General features: G+C 34.2%; 1 protein-coding gene across 16 annotated transcripts in view; it reads right to left on the bottom strand.

Moving 5' to 3' along the window:
- Positions 1 to 17,111, bottom strand: part of PAM (peptidylglycine alpha-amidating monooxygenase) — a 170,374-nt gene that overhangs the window by 78,963 nt on the left and 74,300 nt on the right. For all 16 annotated transcript variants that reach the window (XM_016953561.3, XM_054684497.2, XM_063811453.1 and 13 more), the window contains exons 7-11: positions 6,754 to 6,802; positions 5,194 to 5,261; positions 4,024 to 4,104; positions 3,664 to 3,740; positions 2,814 to 2,917 (exon numbers count right to left, since the gene is read on the bottom strand). In XM_016953561.3, the coding sequence (XP_016809050.3) occupies positions 2,814 to 2,917; positions 3,664 to 3,740; positions 4,024 to 4,104; positions 5,194 to 5,261; positions 6,754 to 6,802 (379 nt within the window). The remainder of the gene's footprint in view (positions 1 to 2,813; positions 2,918 to 3,663; positions 3,741 to 4,023; positions 4,105 to 5,193; positions 5,262 to 6,753; positions 6,803 to 17,111) is intronic.

Raw genomic sequence — 17,111 nt, 5'->3', positions numbered from 1 at the left:
CAAAATCTATTCCTCCTGTCCATCTGAAACTTTATGTCCTCTGATCAACAACTCCTATTACCTCCTTTCCCACCCTTCAGTAACCATCATTCTATTCTCTATTTCTATGAGTTCAACTTTTTTAGACTCCATATATAAGTGAGATCATGTGGTATTTGTATTAATATATCTGTGCCTGGCTTATTTCACTTAATACATCCTTCAGATTCATCCACCTTGTCACAAATGACAGGATTTCCCCCCCACCCCCACCTTGTAAAGGCTAAATAGTATTCCATCATGTACATGTGAAACACATTTCTTTATGCATTCATCCATTTATGGACACTCAGGTGGTTAAATCCATCTCCTGTTTTTACATTGTGGTATTTTAAGATGAATCCCTGTTATGGAAAAATCAGCCTCTACTTTTAAGTGCTGTTCATTAGTTACCCATGATTGTTCTACCCAAGCAAAGTTTTCTCCAGTTCCAAAATTTCTAGCTTAATACAGTTAAGCTTGGTTTTGGTAGAAGAATCACTCAACTGTAAATCTTCCTAGTAGGCTACTGTCAACGGTTTTTCTGTAAAACCTAGTTTCTATGTAACCATAGAACAGAAAGGTTTAAAACTTGAAGCTGAGAGTTCTCCCAGTACACGGAGGAGGCACCTACTGGCCCCAGCCTATCCTTAGTTAAGTGTGATTTATACCTATGTGTGCTTCAGGCTCGGGGCTCAAATCTGTGTCCTGTGGGAATGTGTGTTTGTATGTGTGGGTTGGAGGTAGGTGGGAAAAGAGAAGAGGGAGAGGAGATATATGGATTTACAGAGTATCATTTAATTTAACCGACATCATAAATTACTAGTTTATTTCACTGGTCACATTCTCAACTGTGATCCTGTAATCATCTATGGAGGTTGTGCCTATTATTTTATAAAACAGAGACACATTGCTGTTGTTATTTGTCTAAAAATAAAAAGCATATTAACTGCTATGAGAACATTATCCATTATTATGAAAACTTTTATTCATACTTAAATGTATTAAAACTTGTCTTACTTGTTTGTCATTCCACTGGTAAAAAAATTGCCTCTGTAGTAGAAATTAAATATTCAGAATATGGACTCACCCAATAAGTTAATTTCCTATAATTCCTTTCTATTTCATTTTTATCACAAAATGGTGTTTCCTTTAGCCCACATGAGATTTGTGAAAGGATAAATTAGTGTAGTCATTTTAGGGTATTCTTTTAAAGCAAAATGCACATTTTAAGAAAGACAAGAATTATTCTAGACTCATGGAACTGAAAGAGGCCTCCAGAGATCACTTTGGCCTCCCATCCTAGTACTAGAACAAGTCATTAATTTCTATGGCAGATATTACCTCACAGACAGAACTCAAAAGGATAGAATTTGGCCAAAGTAACAAACCTCCCCGCCGCAAACTGTAAAGAGCCCTCTAGGCAAAAAATTCTGTTTTTTTCCACACTTAAAACTTGTAAGTCAATGCAAGTAATGTGTTGAAAGGGATTTTTTTACTGCTCTATTTACATACTTACAAAGGTTAATAACATAACCTGGGGCATTTAAGTAAACTACCTATGGCTCTGCACTGACATAAAATGAACAACTGATGGATACCCTCTGAATCATGTTACCTCATGTAAAGATTGTTAAGAAGGGACTCGTTATGCTCTTTCTTTCAAATCTAGTTATGCCTCCTTTGTCAGTCTTTTTCTTACCATCATCGTTTCCCATAACTCAATAATAATATTGCTTTCCTGAAGTCTCTTTCCCAAATTTAGCAAATTTATCCAAAAGCAAAGCTGTTGGAAACTATTTCTGTAACAGAAATTGATAAAGGTTTATTTGTTTTATCCTTAGCCTTAAAGTTTATGCTTACTTATATAAAAAAGCCATTTAGAGTGACATAAAAATTCTTTTACACCATATCAAATGCTCCTGCTTTCCTTTTTAAACCTGCCTTAGTACCTTTTCCCTTTCTCCATACAGCCAACAGTTAGTGTTGCTATCGCAAGAATCATCTTTAGGGCATCTAAAGCATATTTTCAGATGCTTACTTTCTGTAACTTCTCTTTGATTAAGACATAAATGGTTTAAAACTCTAGCTTCCAGATGGCATCAGTAAATATTTAAAAGTTGTTTAACATAAAAAGAAGTCTCCTTGATTCTTTTCTATCAAAAAGCATGAAAAGAAACTACCTTTCATTTTTCATTTAGGTAAGTTTTTTTTGAAAGAGTTCATAGTGCTTTGAAAATTTTATGTAGTGTTATAGAATATAATTATTTCAAGGAGGCTCAGTATTTAAAAAATTATTTAAAAGGCTCAACATTCTTTTTTGATAAAGTGTTGCATATTATTATCCTTATTTAGTGGACTAAACAACTGGAAATTATTAAATTCTCGAGAGTTTTAACATCATGGTTCTGAGTATTTAATGGGAATCACCAAATGTAGACCCCGTGAACACAGGGCAAAAAGGCACTTGAGAAAAAAAATTTTCATTATCATTATATTTTCTTAATTAAGATGAGCCTCAGAAAGTAATATGAAGTCTTTGATAACTGTAATATTTAGAGGTATGATACCGAAGGTTTTGAGGAAGTAAGAAAAAGAGTAGCACAAAAAAATGAGCACATGTTCTGGGGTTTATCCGAATCAATCAGCTCTGAAATTATAAAATGCCACAGTTTGTTGTAATTGTCCATGACAGGACAAAAAATGTACAATTTATTCACAAAGATAGCTGTCACCTGTAATCATGCCTTATCCCAATAAAATATCTTTAAATAGTGGAATGTACAGAATCATACCCAATGTGTGTGGCTTCTGTCCTTCCTTCACCAGTGAATACACATCTTGCAGCCAGTAGGTCACCAAAACTTACATCAACTGGGTGCTCCACAGGGTAGAAAGCCTGCCAAAAAGACAAACACAATGAATCATTAATATTACCAATAAAATCCAGAACTACATGTTTGATTGTGTTGAGGTATGTTCCTCCTTTACCCCTTTTTTGAGGGTTTAATCATGAAGGGATGTTGAATTTTATCAAATGCTTTTTCAGCATCCATTCAACTGATCAGAGGATTTTTGACCTTAATTCTATTGATATATCACAGAACCCCATGCTTTAATAATGTGAAGCTTGGTACACTCTGGGTAGAGAGGATGAAGACAGACAGTGAAATAGACAGACACACACACACACACACACACACACACACACACACACACACAAATAATCACTGTATAAAAACAGTTCACCTTTAATCATCGGATAAAAACAGTTCAACTTTAATTAATAACTTCTACTTTATGACAAAAGCACCAAACTTTGAAATAAACAAAAAAATACTATTAGCAAATGCATCCCATAAAAATCAGAATAAATGTGATAATAGAAGAGCTGTCTGAAATACTGTCTTTGAATAAATGATGGGATGTGAAAGGCCACCAACATGGTTTGACCATATTGAGAAAACTGACAAAGAAAGCAACAAATTGGAAGTTGCAAAAAGGAGGTTATACAGCTCAGTTATACAGTTAAGGCAGATTTAGAGATTTTTAGAGAAATTCACAAGAGTTGCATAATAATTTTTAAAAATTACTTGCTGCTGGTTAGTATTTTTTTCTCTCAAAATTAAACTAGATTTTACCCACCTGTGGCAGCTGAGGGCTCTGCCGTCCAATCAGTGTCCACTGTCCATTTCTTACTCTGTATCCACTTACTACCTTACCTGTAATAAACACAAATTTTAATCATTTAATATAATAAGGTATTAGAAAAACAAAAGGCATATTTACTTTCCTACTTTAAAGTAGAAATCTGAGTATTTTCAGAGCTGCAAAGACTGAGTATCTTAAAAAAAAATATGATAAAACAGCATAAAATATTTCAGGGTCTTATATGAAATCACTTTCATTGGAACAGACTTAAGGTCAAACACAATTTGCATTTTAATTTATGGCACCAGGAAGCACAATGGTAAATATTTATAATTTAACATGTAAAGTTCTTACCTAAATGGTGAGTGTGAACTCTATAGGCAAAGACATGCATTGGATAATTTTTATAATGGCATGAAATGTCAGAATTCACCACTGTGGGAAATGAAAACACAGACGAAAGTCACTATTCAACTGGAAAATGACATTATTCTTATCTAAAATTATGCATAGGGTATTCACAAGATGCTAGGGACTGAGGTTTTCTTATGACTTAAATACACAGATATTAAGCACTTATTCTGTGCCAGCCACTTTACTTACATGAATTAAGAACCCCTTGCCTTATATTTTTATTTTATTCATAAACAGAATGACTAGAACCAAATCAAAATACTCTGTTAGTGAAAACATGGGCTTAATTTGTTACCTTTAGCTTGAAATTTATCCAGTTGAGAAAGCTTAAAAATTGGTTTTTATTTTTGGAATGAAAGAATTTTTGAAAAATTGAATGCAGACACCTAACATCACTACATTGACAGTTCCTGTTGAGAAGAGGCCATTTCATACTGTTCCTTCCTTATAGTCTAACACAGTAGCTATTCAATAAATATTCATTTTATAATAGATGAAAAAATGGTAACAAAGAGACCATACTGGTCATTAACTTTAAGAGATTCCCAGTGAAAACAAATGAACAATATTTCATATGGCACTTTCATCAGAGGATCATAAAATATATTGATAAATAATAATATACTTATTCTCGTCGCTTCTAGTAAGCTTGGGAGAATCAGCTATTATCATCCCCATTTTGCAAGTAGAGAAGTAAGCCAACTATATCCAAGTTTAAAGACTAAGTTGGTGCTGGATTTGCTAGTCGTTTAATTTTTAAATCTTTCTATGTAGAAGTTTATGTCACTGCTCATTATGCAGTGTGTCCTCTGCATCTCAAGAATGGATGATTTATTTTTAAATACTCAAGATTTATTCTTTAATTTATATAATACACACCTACACAAGGGCCTCAATTCCTAGCATCTCAATAAAGAATGGAAAAGTAATAAACCACTGGCTTGGAATAATACAAAAATATTTTAAATCCAAGGACAATAAAGTATTGGTTCATTTTTCCAAGACATAAAAATATTGATTATTTTTAAAGTTTATAAAAAATACAGTATAAATCCATTTCTACAGATTAGGTAATGAGGTAATGGTAAATATTAAAAAATCATTACTCACCTTTTTCTCCTGCTGGGATAACAGTATCAACAGACATCATAAGGTACATGCCAGCAATTAAAGGCTGTCTGCAGAAAAAAATAACATTTTTCTAAAATACCTGAAAAAGTCAAAATGACTGTTTTGGAAAAACAGCATATACCTCAATACTTTGGTTTATAAAATGTGATGCTTTTGAAAATTGAAGTAGAAAAAGAGGAAAAATTTTTCTTCCTTAAAAAATACTTTTTCATGTGAAGGCAGACTCTAAATGGTTCCTGTGATAGCTAACTTTACGTGTTGACTTGGCCAGGTGCCCGGTTGTTTGGTCAAACACCAGTCTAGGTGTTGCTGGGTAGGTGATTTTTAAATGTGATTAACCTTTAAATTAAACTTTGAGTAAAGCAGATTATTTTCCATAGTGTGGGTGGGCTTCATCCAGTCCATTGAAAGTCTGAAGAGAAAAGACTAAGGTCCCCTCAAAAGGAAAGGATTCTGCCTGTGAATTGCCTTTGGACTCAAGAATGCAACATCAACCCTTCCTTGAATTTCCAATTGGCTCAATGGATTTAGGACTTAATCAGTCCCCACAATAGTGTCAGCCAATCCCTTACAACAACTCTTTCTCTTTCTCTCTATTCTATTGGTTCAGGTTTCTTTGGAGAACCCTGACTAATCAGCTCTCATGATTCCTAGCTGTGACATTCATGCCCTGGTCGAATCCCCTGCCCTTTAATGTGGGCTAAAAGAAGTGTAGTAACATCTTTTTCAACATTTTTAACATTTTTTTTATTTCCATAGATTTTTGGGGAACAGGTGGTATTTGGTTACCTAAGTTCTTTAGTGGTGATTTCTGAGATTTTGGTGCACCCATCACCCAAGCAGTATACACTGAACTCAATTAGTAGCCTTTTATCCCTCACCTCCTTCCCATCCTTTACCCTGGGAAGTCCTCAAAGTCCACTGTATCATTCTTATGCCTTTGCATTCTCACAGCTTAGTTCCCACTTATGAGTGAGAACATACAATGTTTGGTTTTCCATTCCTGAGTTACTCAGTAACTTATCTTTAACAAATAGAATATGGCAAAAGTGATGGTATGCCATTTTGAACATTAGGTTACTGAAAGACTCTGGCTTCCATCTTGCATGCATGCCCCCTCTTCCTTTTTTTGCTTACTTTCTATGATGGAGGCCATGTGCCATATCATGAGCTGCCCTGTTTATAGCCCACTTGGCAAGGATATGAGTGCAATCTCCAGCCAACACTCAGCAAAGAACTGAAGCCTGCCGACAACCATGTGAGTGATGTTGGAAGTGGCTCCTCCCCAGTCAAGCCTTAAGCTGACTGAAGCCCCAGCCAAGATTCTGACTACAGCCTCTGTGTGAGAACACATGCCTGAGGATCCAGCTAAGTGTGCCCAATTACTGACATACAGGAAAATGAGACAATACATATTTGTTGTTTTAACCCAGTTTAGGTTAATTTTTACCCACAGATAATTAATACAGTAAACTTCCCACTCTAAGTTCGCAAAGATGTTAAAGTTGCTGCTCCTCTAGGAAAAATGGAAGTACTTACGGCAGACGTGTGAGGTGTAAGGACACACCAGAACAGTCCTTGTTATTATCTGAAAACACACATAGAAACACATATCTTAAATATGATAATGTAGAAAATGGATTTCCAATTAGTAAGTTAGAAATGATTATAACCAAATATTTTAAAACACAAGTTATGTTTCATCTGTATGGTTCTTTATGATTTACTAAGTACTTTCATATCCAGTAATTCCTTTAATTGCCAATGTATCATAACAGCAAAAACAAAACTATCATTTCATGCAGTCTATGATATTTCTTGACTCATCAAACTGACCAATATATTGACTTTCCTGCAGACATACTAGATACCAGAAAGTTGTTAATACTCTCTATGCATTATCTGTATTGTTGAAAAACCCAGAAAAGTTGCTGAACTAAAATAGTTTGCTCCATGCTGCACCAAACAAAAGACTTTTTTATTTTTTAAGAAGTGTAGTTCATAATTTAGGTTTTCATACACTTTAGGCATTGCTGAAGTCTACTGACATTCATATATTATTTCAAAATAGAATTTTATTATTGTAGAGACTTTAAATTTCTTCCAGTACAGCTTTCCACAGTTTGACCTGAAGAGCCCATATGCTTGCACATATACACAGTGAGAAGTCCCAGTGGGAGCAACTTGAATGCCCTCAAACAAGGTGGTCTGGAGGCCAACAGGGGTCCTGGATCAACAACTGCTCCTATAGCAGGTGGCAGTTTTGATAAGCAGCATATTTCAGCCTCAGTGTTTGGTGTGAAGATTATGACCTCCAACACGATCCTTGCCACAGTGATGCATTATTATTTCCATAACCTCTATGCTGATCTTACTTCTGTGAACTCAGAAACTTCAGCTAGTTCTGCATATTTCCCTGATGATTTGCAGTGTGCTCTGACTTTGCCCTTCTGTTGTAATACAGTGCTTGGGCCACAAGATATGAAACCTCCTAAGAATTAATTCATTTCAATTCATTAGGCTATATATAAAATCTGTCTCTGACATGCATCATCATAAAAGCATTTGACAGTTAAAACGTTTATTGCAATAAAAATTGATGCTTCTGCTAATATTTTACTACATAAAATGAAAAAACAAAATCAGTACTCAGAGAGTTAAGAACTGTACAGAAAATGAACTCAGAATATCAAAATCATATATCCTGGCTGGAAAAGCCAGCTGGATAGACTTATTCTGTGACTAGAATAAAAGTAAAAAGGAGAGAGGGGAGGAGAAGAATAGATAGGCAAGTTAACTCAGAGCCGAAGACCACAGAAATGGAATCCCACTGCTTAAAAAACAGATGGGAACTGTCGTGAATCAAAAAACTAAAATAGTCAGGTAAGAGGATTGAATTTGAAGGAAAGGCAGAAAGGAAGCAAAATATATTTATATATATTTTACATATATTTAGTTTATATAAGCTATATGAACTATAGATTTACATTTCAATATAAATATTGCATTTATATTTCAATATAAATATTGCACATTTCCACATGCCAAATTTGTCAAATAGAAGGTTTGGGATTCATTTGTATTTTTCAATCCTGCACAATTATTTGATCATAGGATAGTGCCTTACAGGACCATCATCAGTTTTCAACGAAGTGCTCACTGAGTTCCTTTGTCTAAGAGAAGTAAAATCTAGGTACTTAATACTCAATAGATTAGCACTAGTGATCAACATTTATACCAGTAAGAAACTCTAAGTAGTCTACAACTGAGATAACTTAGGTAAAGAACTTAGCACTCTATTTAGAGCATAGGAAAAAATCACTAAATGCTTAGTTATTATTATTCTATTGGTATATTCCAAAAAATACAGTACATGAATATTTTATTTTTAAGAAATGTATTTTACAGTTATGAGTGTGAAATTTCTTTAATGAAAGAAACTGAAGCACATAAAATTTCTCCAAGTAATAAGACAGGACTAGAAGAAAGCAGGAAAAACATGGGAAAATTAAAAGAGTAAAATAGTTAAAAAAATGAAATTAGAATTGAAATTTGGTATGTTATTGTGCAAAACATGTTCTCAGAAGGGTCTGAACTAGCTAGATACAGAATAAAATCATAAGCGAAGCAAAGAAATTTTAGTAAGATAAATGCCATGGTCTGGGTAAAAGGAAATTCTTAAATTAGAGGCCATGGGACCGTAAAGAAGTTGATAATGTTTCAGGGTCCTTCCATGACTTTTAGTAACAATGCACTCCTTGACCAGACCCAAGACAACCTTATTTTTTTTCTGAGTTTTGGGCTTGAAGTCAGTTCGACGGGATCCTAGGTTTGTAGAAAAGACAGTGAGGTCATTTTTGTGTTGATCATGAAATTATTCTTCCAATGTACATTCAGTTATTCTGTACAACATTATCATGCAAAAGTCCTAATGGCTGTTCTTTTCAGGTGGTTTCATTTATTCTTATTTTAGTTTTATTATTCCAAAGTAAATATTCTTTCTTTCATTGGGTTGGGCGCCAGGTTAACTCTCTCTCAAAGGTACACAGGCAAATACCTGGCCTTTAGCTACTAATGTCCTGTATTTACAGAGAACTGAACCCCAAGACATCCCTGTTAAAAAGATTTTTCATAGTGGTTGTTCTCTTGCAATAAAAATAATTTTAGTGTAAGGGTTTTCAAGATATGGAGATGAAACTTCATTCACTAGATAGGTATGAGGTAAAACTGAGAGGGATATTTCATTATGTCACTATTCCATTATAATGTCATATGCATGTACAAGAAGATTTTGTAATGTTGAGGACATTTACAGTGGAAAAGTTGAAATAATAATTTTTAAAAAGAAATGTAAAATAGCCAAGTCTGATAATGCCTTAGAGGCCATCACAACATAGGACAATATTGCAGTGCTGGTTGTTGGGTGGTAAGACTTCCAAAGAGTAGTCTGATAATGAAAGAAATGAGTATTTCCAGATACTGGATGAGACTTGAAAATAGCATTCAATCAGAATCTAATTTTAAGGAAGATGAAACTGAATGACTGCTTCACAAGGGTCTGAGCTTGCCTTTGAGAAATTGCTTTCCTGTGCTTAAGCAGAGATGTATAACCATGCTGAATTATTTTATCAGATATATAGACTCACAGAATCTCAGAACCGAAAGGGAAACCAGACATGATTTACTCAGAGAGTGTAAGTTCAAATCTTACACTTTATGGATAGGGAAAAAGAGGTCACAGAGATTAAGTGTGTTGCCTCTTAAAGTAATTCAGCTAACTGGTGACACATCTGAGTATCAAATATAATACTCTAATATTAATGTTTAATAAATGCTATTTACTAGAAAAAAAGGCAAAAATAAAAAACAAGGTTCTATATCTTAGAGACTTCCAAGGTTAAAATTCCTAGGAAGCTAAGATAGAGGAATTAAGCAAGAATGGGTAAGTAACCAGTGGTACTTAAGGACATCCACTTAAGTAGGAAGCTCAATTCTCTTAATGGGAGGTGAATGCATGGGATATGAGGTTATTCATCCCAAACTATTTAGCTTGCTTTTCTCATAATAGCTTGTAGTTCCTGCTTGGATTCTTAGCTAAGTAGTAAATTATGTGGAATAATGCACGATAATAACCTACTACATCTTACGTTCTTAGATGATCTTAGATGGTTCTGTTGGTCTCTCCTAATTTTTCCTCTAGAGATAGTGCTCTATACTTTATGAGCTCATCTTGTCCTGGTTGTTTCCTGCTTCAATAAAAAGACAGATTAACCGCTGATCCTGAGGGAACCAATGTATTGTTATAAACTACGTCCCACTAATTGGGAAAGTCCTTCAGAAAGACATTTGTAGAGTGATTTTCAATTCACCACACTCTCCTATGAAGGTGAAGGTAAAGGTTAGAGCACACTCATTTCCTACTATTCCAAGCCACCCTTTTGGATAATGGATTCTTTCTTTAAGGAGGTACTAAAAAGTATGCCTGAAACCACTGCCAAGTCTTAGGAAAAACAAAAAGAAGTAACATCTTCAATAATAAAAATTAGGCTGGGCATAATGGCTCATGCCCATAATCCCAGCACTTTGGAAGGCCGAGGCAGGTGAATCACTTGACCCCAGGAGTTTGAGACCAGCCTGGGCAATATGGTGAAACTGCATTTCTACAAAAAAAAAAAAAAAAAAAAAAAAAAAAATTAGCCAGGCATGCTGGTGTGTGACTGTAACCCCAGCTACTTGTGAGGATTGCTTGTGCCTGGGAGGTCGAGGCTGCAGTAAGCCATGATCACACCACGGCACTTCAGCCTGGGTGACAGAGCAAGACTCTGTTTCAAAAAAAAAAAATAATAATTTAGAAAATTTGGAAGCAAATAATTCTAAACTGCATCATATCTTCCCACCCTCCCAGAGTGTTCTGAACTAATTTAAAGGCCACCTTCTCTACTTTCTCTGTCTTGAACATACAAACAAAAATGAATCAGGGACATCATTTTTATATTATCACTAAATGCAAATGACTTTGCAATAATACACATACATAGATGTTGTAATAACTATTTGACTATTAAGCTGTTTTGATCTTTACCTTATGGTTCTTTGTTCTAAATTAATAACATTAAATTACTGGGACAGGATGTTTTGCTGGGGCTAAATCATGGCTCCCAAGGTGATCAAGCAGGAGCAGGAGATTATTTGGGGATTAATTTCTAAAGTTGAGGGAAATTTCATATAATTATAATTACTTTGAAAATCCCGTAGGAGAATAAAGAGTGAGGTCTCCTAACAGATCCAACACAGCCAGTTTCCTTAGCATTGGAACAGATTGCTGTCAGCTGTGTCAGTTGGGCCATGTTGTTTTTTTAAAAAGATATTTCTATACAGTTGGGCTGTGCTGTTATATAAAAAAGGTCATTTCTGTGCAACTGAAACTGCTGCAGATAGATGGGACATAGGTATGAGAGGCAAATAAAAAATGAACCCAACTGAGGGAAAAGCGGATCCAGATCTTGTGTTCACTCTGGGCTCTATTAGAGACGTTGAATGAAACTCTGGTTTTAATGAAGCTAAGACACAGCTCTTTTTTTTTTGTACCATCTGGATTAGAAATGCAGGTCCTAAAGTCAGTTAACAGTACTCAAAAAAATGGTGGTCATCCAAATTAACCAGAAAATTCATATATTAAATTTTTTTTAAATTAGTTCCTTTAAAACAAAATCTGAGTTACCAGATTTTTTTAAAAATTAGTTCCTTCAAAACAAAATCTGAGTTATCAGTCCTGAGCATGAGGACTCTCCAGTTACAGATACATTGAGATAAAATAGTCTCCATTCAAAAGCACCGACACTTTAAGCTGTCATGGCAAATGTGTATCTGCTTAGCAAAATATAAGTGAAATAGGGGGACTGTTAATACATGACACAAGCTACACTGAGGTTTTCCTGGAGGCTGCTGAAAGCTGGGTTGGCAGACAAGCTTCAGTGCTAAATAAACCAGCACTATGGGAAAAAAGAATCTTCAAAAACAATTCCTTTTGAAGCTGTCACTGCATTGAGTTAGCTTCTTTTGATTTTGTATTCACTGCTATGGGACTAGAAATTACTAGCTTCCATTTGCCTTGTGGCAAGGAAGAGAAAACGCATTTATCCATCCTGCAAGACGACGACTTTCACAAATGATGGCCTGTGCTGTTCGCAAAAGAGATCAAATGGAAGGCAGGAAGGCAGGCTCTCCAACCTGCTTTTATAATTGCTGTGTGTGTGGAGGATGTTATGGCACAACTAATGTAAGAGCACTTTCCTGTTTCCATCTTTTATGAATGCAAAAAAATATGAGTCTACAGTGACGTTATGATTTATACCATTTTATCTCTCAAAATTATGAACATGCTCCAGAGGCATCCTTCTAAGAAAGTAAAATTAAAAGATAAAACCCACCAATCCTAGATAAATAAAGTTATTTTTTTAAAGTACAGTGCTAAGTTTCAAAATTATTGATTGGCTTTAAAACTCTTTATTGAACTCTGATACACAGAAAAGTGCACAAATCAGAAAGTACAGATCCAGGAAACTTAAAAAACTAACACCCATGTAACTAGCACCCAAAAATCCTCCACTCACGTCCCCTTCCTGAGGCATTACATTTTAAACCTTTCTATTTATGTATATACCATATTTAAACATTCATTTGTCTTCTGAAAGAGTTGTCTTTTGGCCAAAACCAAAAGACACATTTAACTAACTTGTTCACTTGCTTCATGGGCTTTGGTTGGGCAGTTTTAAATATTATACTTGGTTACTAAGAAATATTTACTTTTTTATTTCCTCTTTCTTCTAGTCAAAAGGCCTACTAACCGCTTTTCACTTTCTTACCTCATATATATATATATCTATATAGCTGAGATATATATATATAGCATTATATACATAGCATTATAGATATAAAATATATATAGCATTATATATATATACGCTTTAAATGTTAATCTGAATTTCCTCTTGTGTTGTCCCAATTATTATCTGTTTTTCCCCGAGTCCAGAATGTAGCTGCAAAAGTCTAGAAACCATAAAGAAAGTACTAGATAAAATAAATCATGAAATGAAAAGGGATTGAAGAGCTTTGATTTTAAAAAGTCCTTTTAAACACAATTTAAAATATAAAGCTGAAAACTATTTCTCGTATAAAATTCTCTATTATAAATTTTTGAATAGTCTTGAGGGTGTTTTCATATATATGTGTGTGTGTGAATGTGTGTGTGTGTGTGTGTGTATGTATACATATATAAAAGGTTTCCTTTCATTCCCATTGGAATTCTCAACTATTTTGTGCAACAATGTGTTGTCTCTCTTTTGTTTTACTTAAACCTCTAAAGACTCATGATAAACAAAGGGAGGGTAACCTGGCAGCAAAACTATCCCATTTTGTTGGGAACACAGAAAGTTTATATTCTCCAAAAGCTATAATTTAATAGGAATCTATATATTTTTTAAGGTCAACCTAAAATCAGTATCTACATTTTCAACCCAATCATCTTAATCTATTTACAATACTATTCTGTATTGTGTTTTGGTTCTTTGGTGAAAAAATAAATCCAAAGTATCTAATTTACATATAATTATGTATGCATGTAGTCCCTGGTATTAATTAGGGAATACACTTTGAACATTATACCTCATACATTTGATTTAGTATTAATTTTTCAGTCATTCAATATGTTTATGTAGTAATGTAGTATGAGGATTAAAAAAGTAACATAAGGCACTTCTAAATTGAAAAGTAGTATATAAATGCTAAGTATGATTACTATGTTAATGAAAAAAATACTGAAACCCTTCAGTGACCTGAATTCTCTCTCAACATTCCCTTGGAATTTTGCAAGACTTTATACTATAAGACAAAACGTCAGTGTAGAAGGGTCTGTGGCTACTGACCAGATTTTACTTTACTTTCAGTTATTATTAGGGGTACATCACAGTTAAATTGTGAAACAAGGATAAGACGTACTTGCAAAGAAATGAGACTCGAAAAGTGTGGGGGAGGACAGATGACCCCATGAGAAGAAAGAGTTTTGAAAGTTTTTAAAGATGGAAAAAAGAATAATTAATATGTAATGAGAAGAAATGGAGATAAGGTGAAGGGTTTCCAAACTGGATGAAAAGAATAATGTTTCTATTGGGAGAAATAGGAAGGCTAGAAGGTTCTCTTCTGGGTCTAGGGAAGGTTTGATTTTATTTTGCTAATAGAATATTCTGTCCATATTATTAAACATTATATTTGAATGGTTTTCATCAAATGCTTTTTTAGGTCATGTATCTATTTAGGGTATCCTTTCCGTTTTACAAGTAAAACAGTCAATTAACATAAAAGAAATTAGTACTAAACGGGAAATGGAATGTGCAAATCCCAGCACTTCTAATGATTCCTTCTTTTCCCAGAATTCCTAGAACATAATAAACAAACATGTCAGGGCCATGAAGAGAGCAGTGGGGAACAGCGTGAAAGGCAGGAAGCCTGTGGGAGTGGGAGTGGTTAGTGAAAAACAAACCTCGGCTAGTGTTGTGAGTGCCCTGAACTACATTTCACTGAAACAGAATTGTAGCTCCTAATTTTAGACTGTGCCACTGAGCAAGTGACTTCTTTATTTCTCCTCTTAATTTACTTGGGTTAAAATTTAATGCTATTTGCCATTAATTCAAATGGAATTAATTAGATGATGACTATGTAGCTCTGACCAGCTTTTAAAAATGAGTTAATAATTATGAGCGATTAAAAAAACATGAGTCGCAAAGGGATCAATAACGGTAAAGCATAAGGATTTCTCAAAAAAACTAGAAGAACTAAATGTAAATCTGAAAAACTAAATTGCATGTAGGAAAGCTTTTCTTTTCCCAAAAAAGACATCACTTACGCTCTGCTCAATGTTGAATTACTTTTTAAAAAATCCACGTTTTAAGGGATAAAAAACATTCTGAATATATTCTTTAAAAAAGAAGTATAACTGTAGTGCTTTACATATCTTCTCATAACCATATGAATGAAAGTGTAATTCCTGATACATAATGGCCATATTTAGGTATTAAAATAAACAGGTGTCCCATGGAATCAATGAGATGACTGAGGATCATTTGTCTTCCATACTAAAGATGATTAACAAAGTTGAAATGCAGCAAGCTAGAGAATCAGAGAGCTCACAATTATGTGAAGAGGCTGCAAGAAAAAAATACTGCAGGATAATAGGCTTCTTTCAGATCATTTGGGAGGTACTAAATAGTCCTAAAATCATTCACATGACTCACATCAAGCTGCTTGTGTATAATGAAGGTTAGAGAAGAACGTGAAGAATATCCGATTACAATTCTGAAATCAGTGGGATTATCAAGCAACCTGATTTAGAAATATCTCTACATGATAAGGGAAATGGATTACTTCAGACATGAAAATGAAAAGGCACAAATGAGATGAAGTAAACCACTCTGATCTTTATTAATATTAATTCTACTGTGGATGAGTTCATTTCACTTCATAACTATGGCTCAAAAGACTTTTAAAAACAGTGACTCTATTACTTGTTTTACATAGTTAGAGCATGAACTTTGTTACATACACAAACTAGAAATCCAATATGAATTAAATTGTTTTGGTTTTTAATAGCACTGGACTACCTTAGGCAAGTCATGCAACCTTTCTGAGCATCGATCTTCATTTCTGTAAAACGGAAGGGTGAGGCCTGATGATCCCTTTTAGTTAGGCTGTTCTCATTCTGTCACTCTGAACTCTGTTCTCTGTCTCTGATTTTATAAACGAGTGCTTTATAAACAAATGAGTACATGACACATAACATCCATTGGTCTTACTCCTTTTCTTTTCAGAAGAAGGAAAAAAAAGTCATGCTTTCCCAGCCCATTTCAACCTCTTCCCCTTAACTGAAAAGGCCTGAGAGGCCATGGCGTTTCGTGCAGGGTGAATGTTACCTTCTTGCCAATCATTTCTCTTTCAGATTTGGTTTCATGGACCTCTTCCTTTCCATTTCTAGTGTCTGTCAACACATATATTCCACTTTAAAATAAAAAATGTAAAAAAATGAAGGAATATAAATTATTTTGGCCCATTCTTCCAAAAGATATATCTAGATCAAGTGTGAAGAAGGAACATTTTTGCACCTGTATATGGGGAGGGGGATCTCTGAGAATGTCAGATATGCATTGTAAGTGGCTTCTATTAAAGAATTTTAAAATCCAAATGCCAAATTTTGTGAAAAAGTTAAGAAAATAAATTATTCTTCGAATTTCTAAATGAAATAAAGTGCTAGAATAACCAGACAGTAATTAAATGCATTTTCTTCTTTCAAAGCTCCCCTTTTCTTAAGAGAATTGAGATTTAATTAAACTTATTTTGGTAAATGCAAATTATTCTGCTCATGTCCTAGGCCCCAGGAGATTGCCCTGACACACCTATTTTACAGGAAAAAAATGCAGGAGTGACTTTAATCCTTGCTAGGAAAATTTGAGCGCCAGTTGTCAAAGTTTAGTTTGCATAAAAATCAATGAGGCAGGTTGTTAAAATTTCAGAATCCTGGGCCCAGTGATATTCTAGTAATACATTGGCTCTGTGAAAAAAATACACACTACTGGTGTGTTTATATGTTTATTACAGTTTTTACTGGCAAAAATGTGCAGCAAACAATTTATAAATAATAATAAAATATACAATACTTTTCATTATTAACTCCATATAAGCTGTTGACTCTCACACAATTCTTTCCTTGACTTTTGCTCTACTTTTTATAGCCCGCTGATGGTTGTAATTGCCATGAAGTAGTTCAGACAAGAATGCTTGTTAATATTTTTGTTTAGTGAAACAAAAATATTTGTTTAGTGAAATAATATTTTGTTTAGTGAAACAAC

Source organism: Pan troglodytes, chromosome 4 (assembly GCF_028858775.2).
Source record: "Pan troglodytes isolate AG18354 chromosome 4, NHGRI_mPanTro3-v2.0_pri, whole genome shotgun sequence".
Classification (NCBI taxonomy): domain Eukaryota; kingdom Metazoa; phylum Chordata; class Mammalia; order Primates; family Hominidae; genus Pan; species Pan troglodytes.
This window is presented reverse-complemented; position numbering and strand designations above follow the sequence as displayed.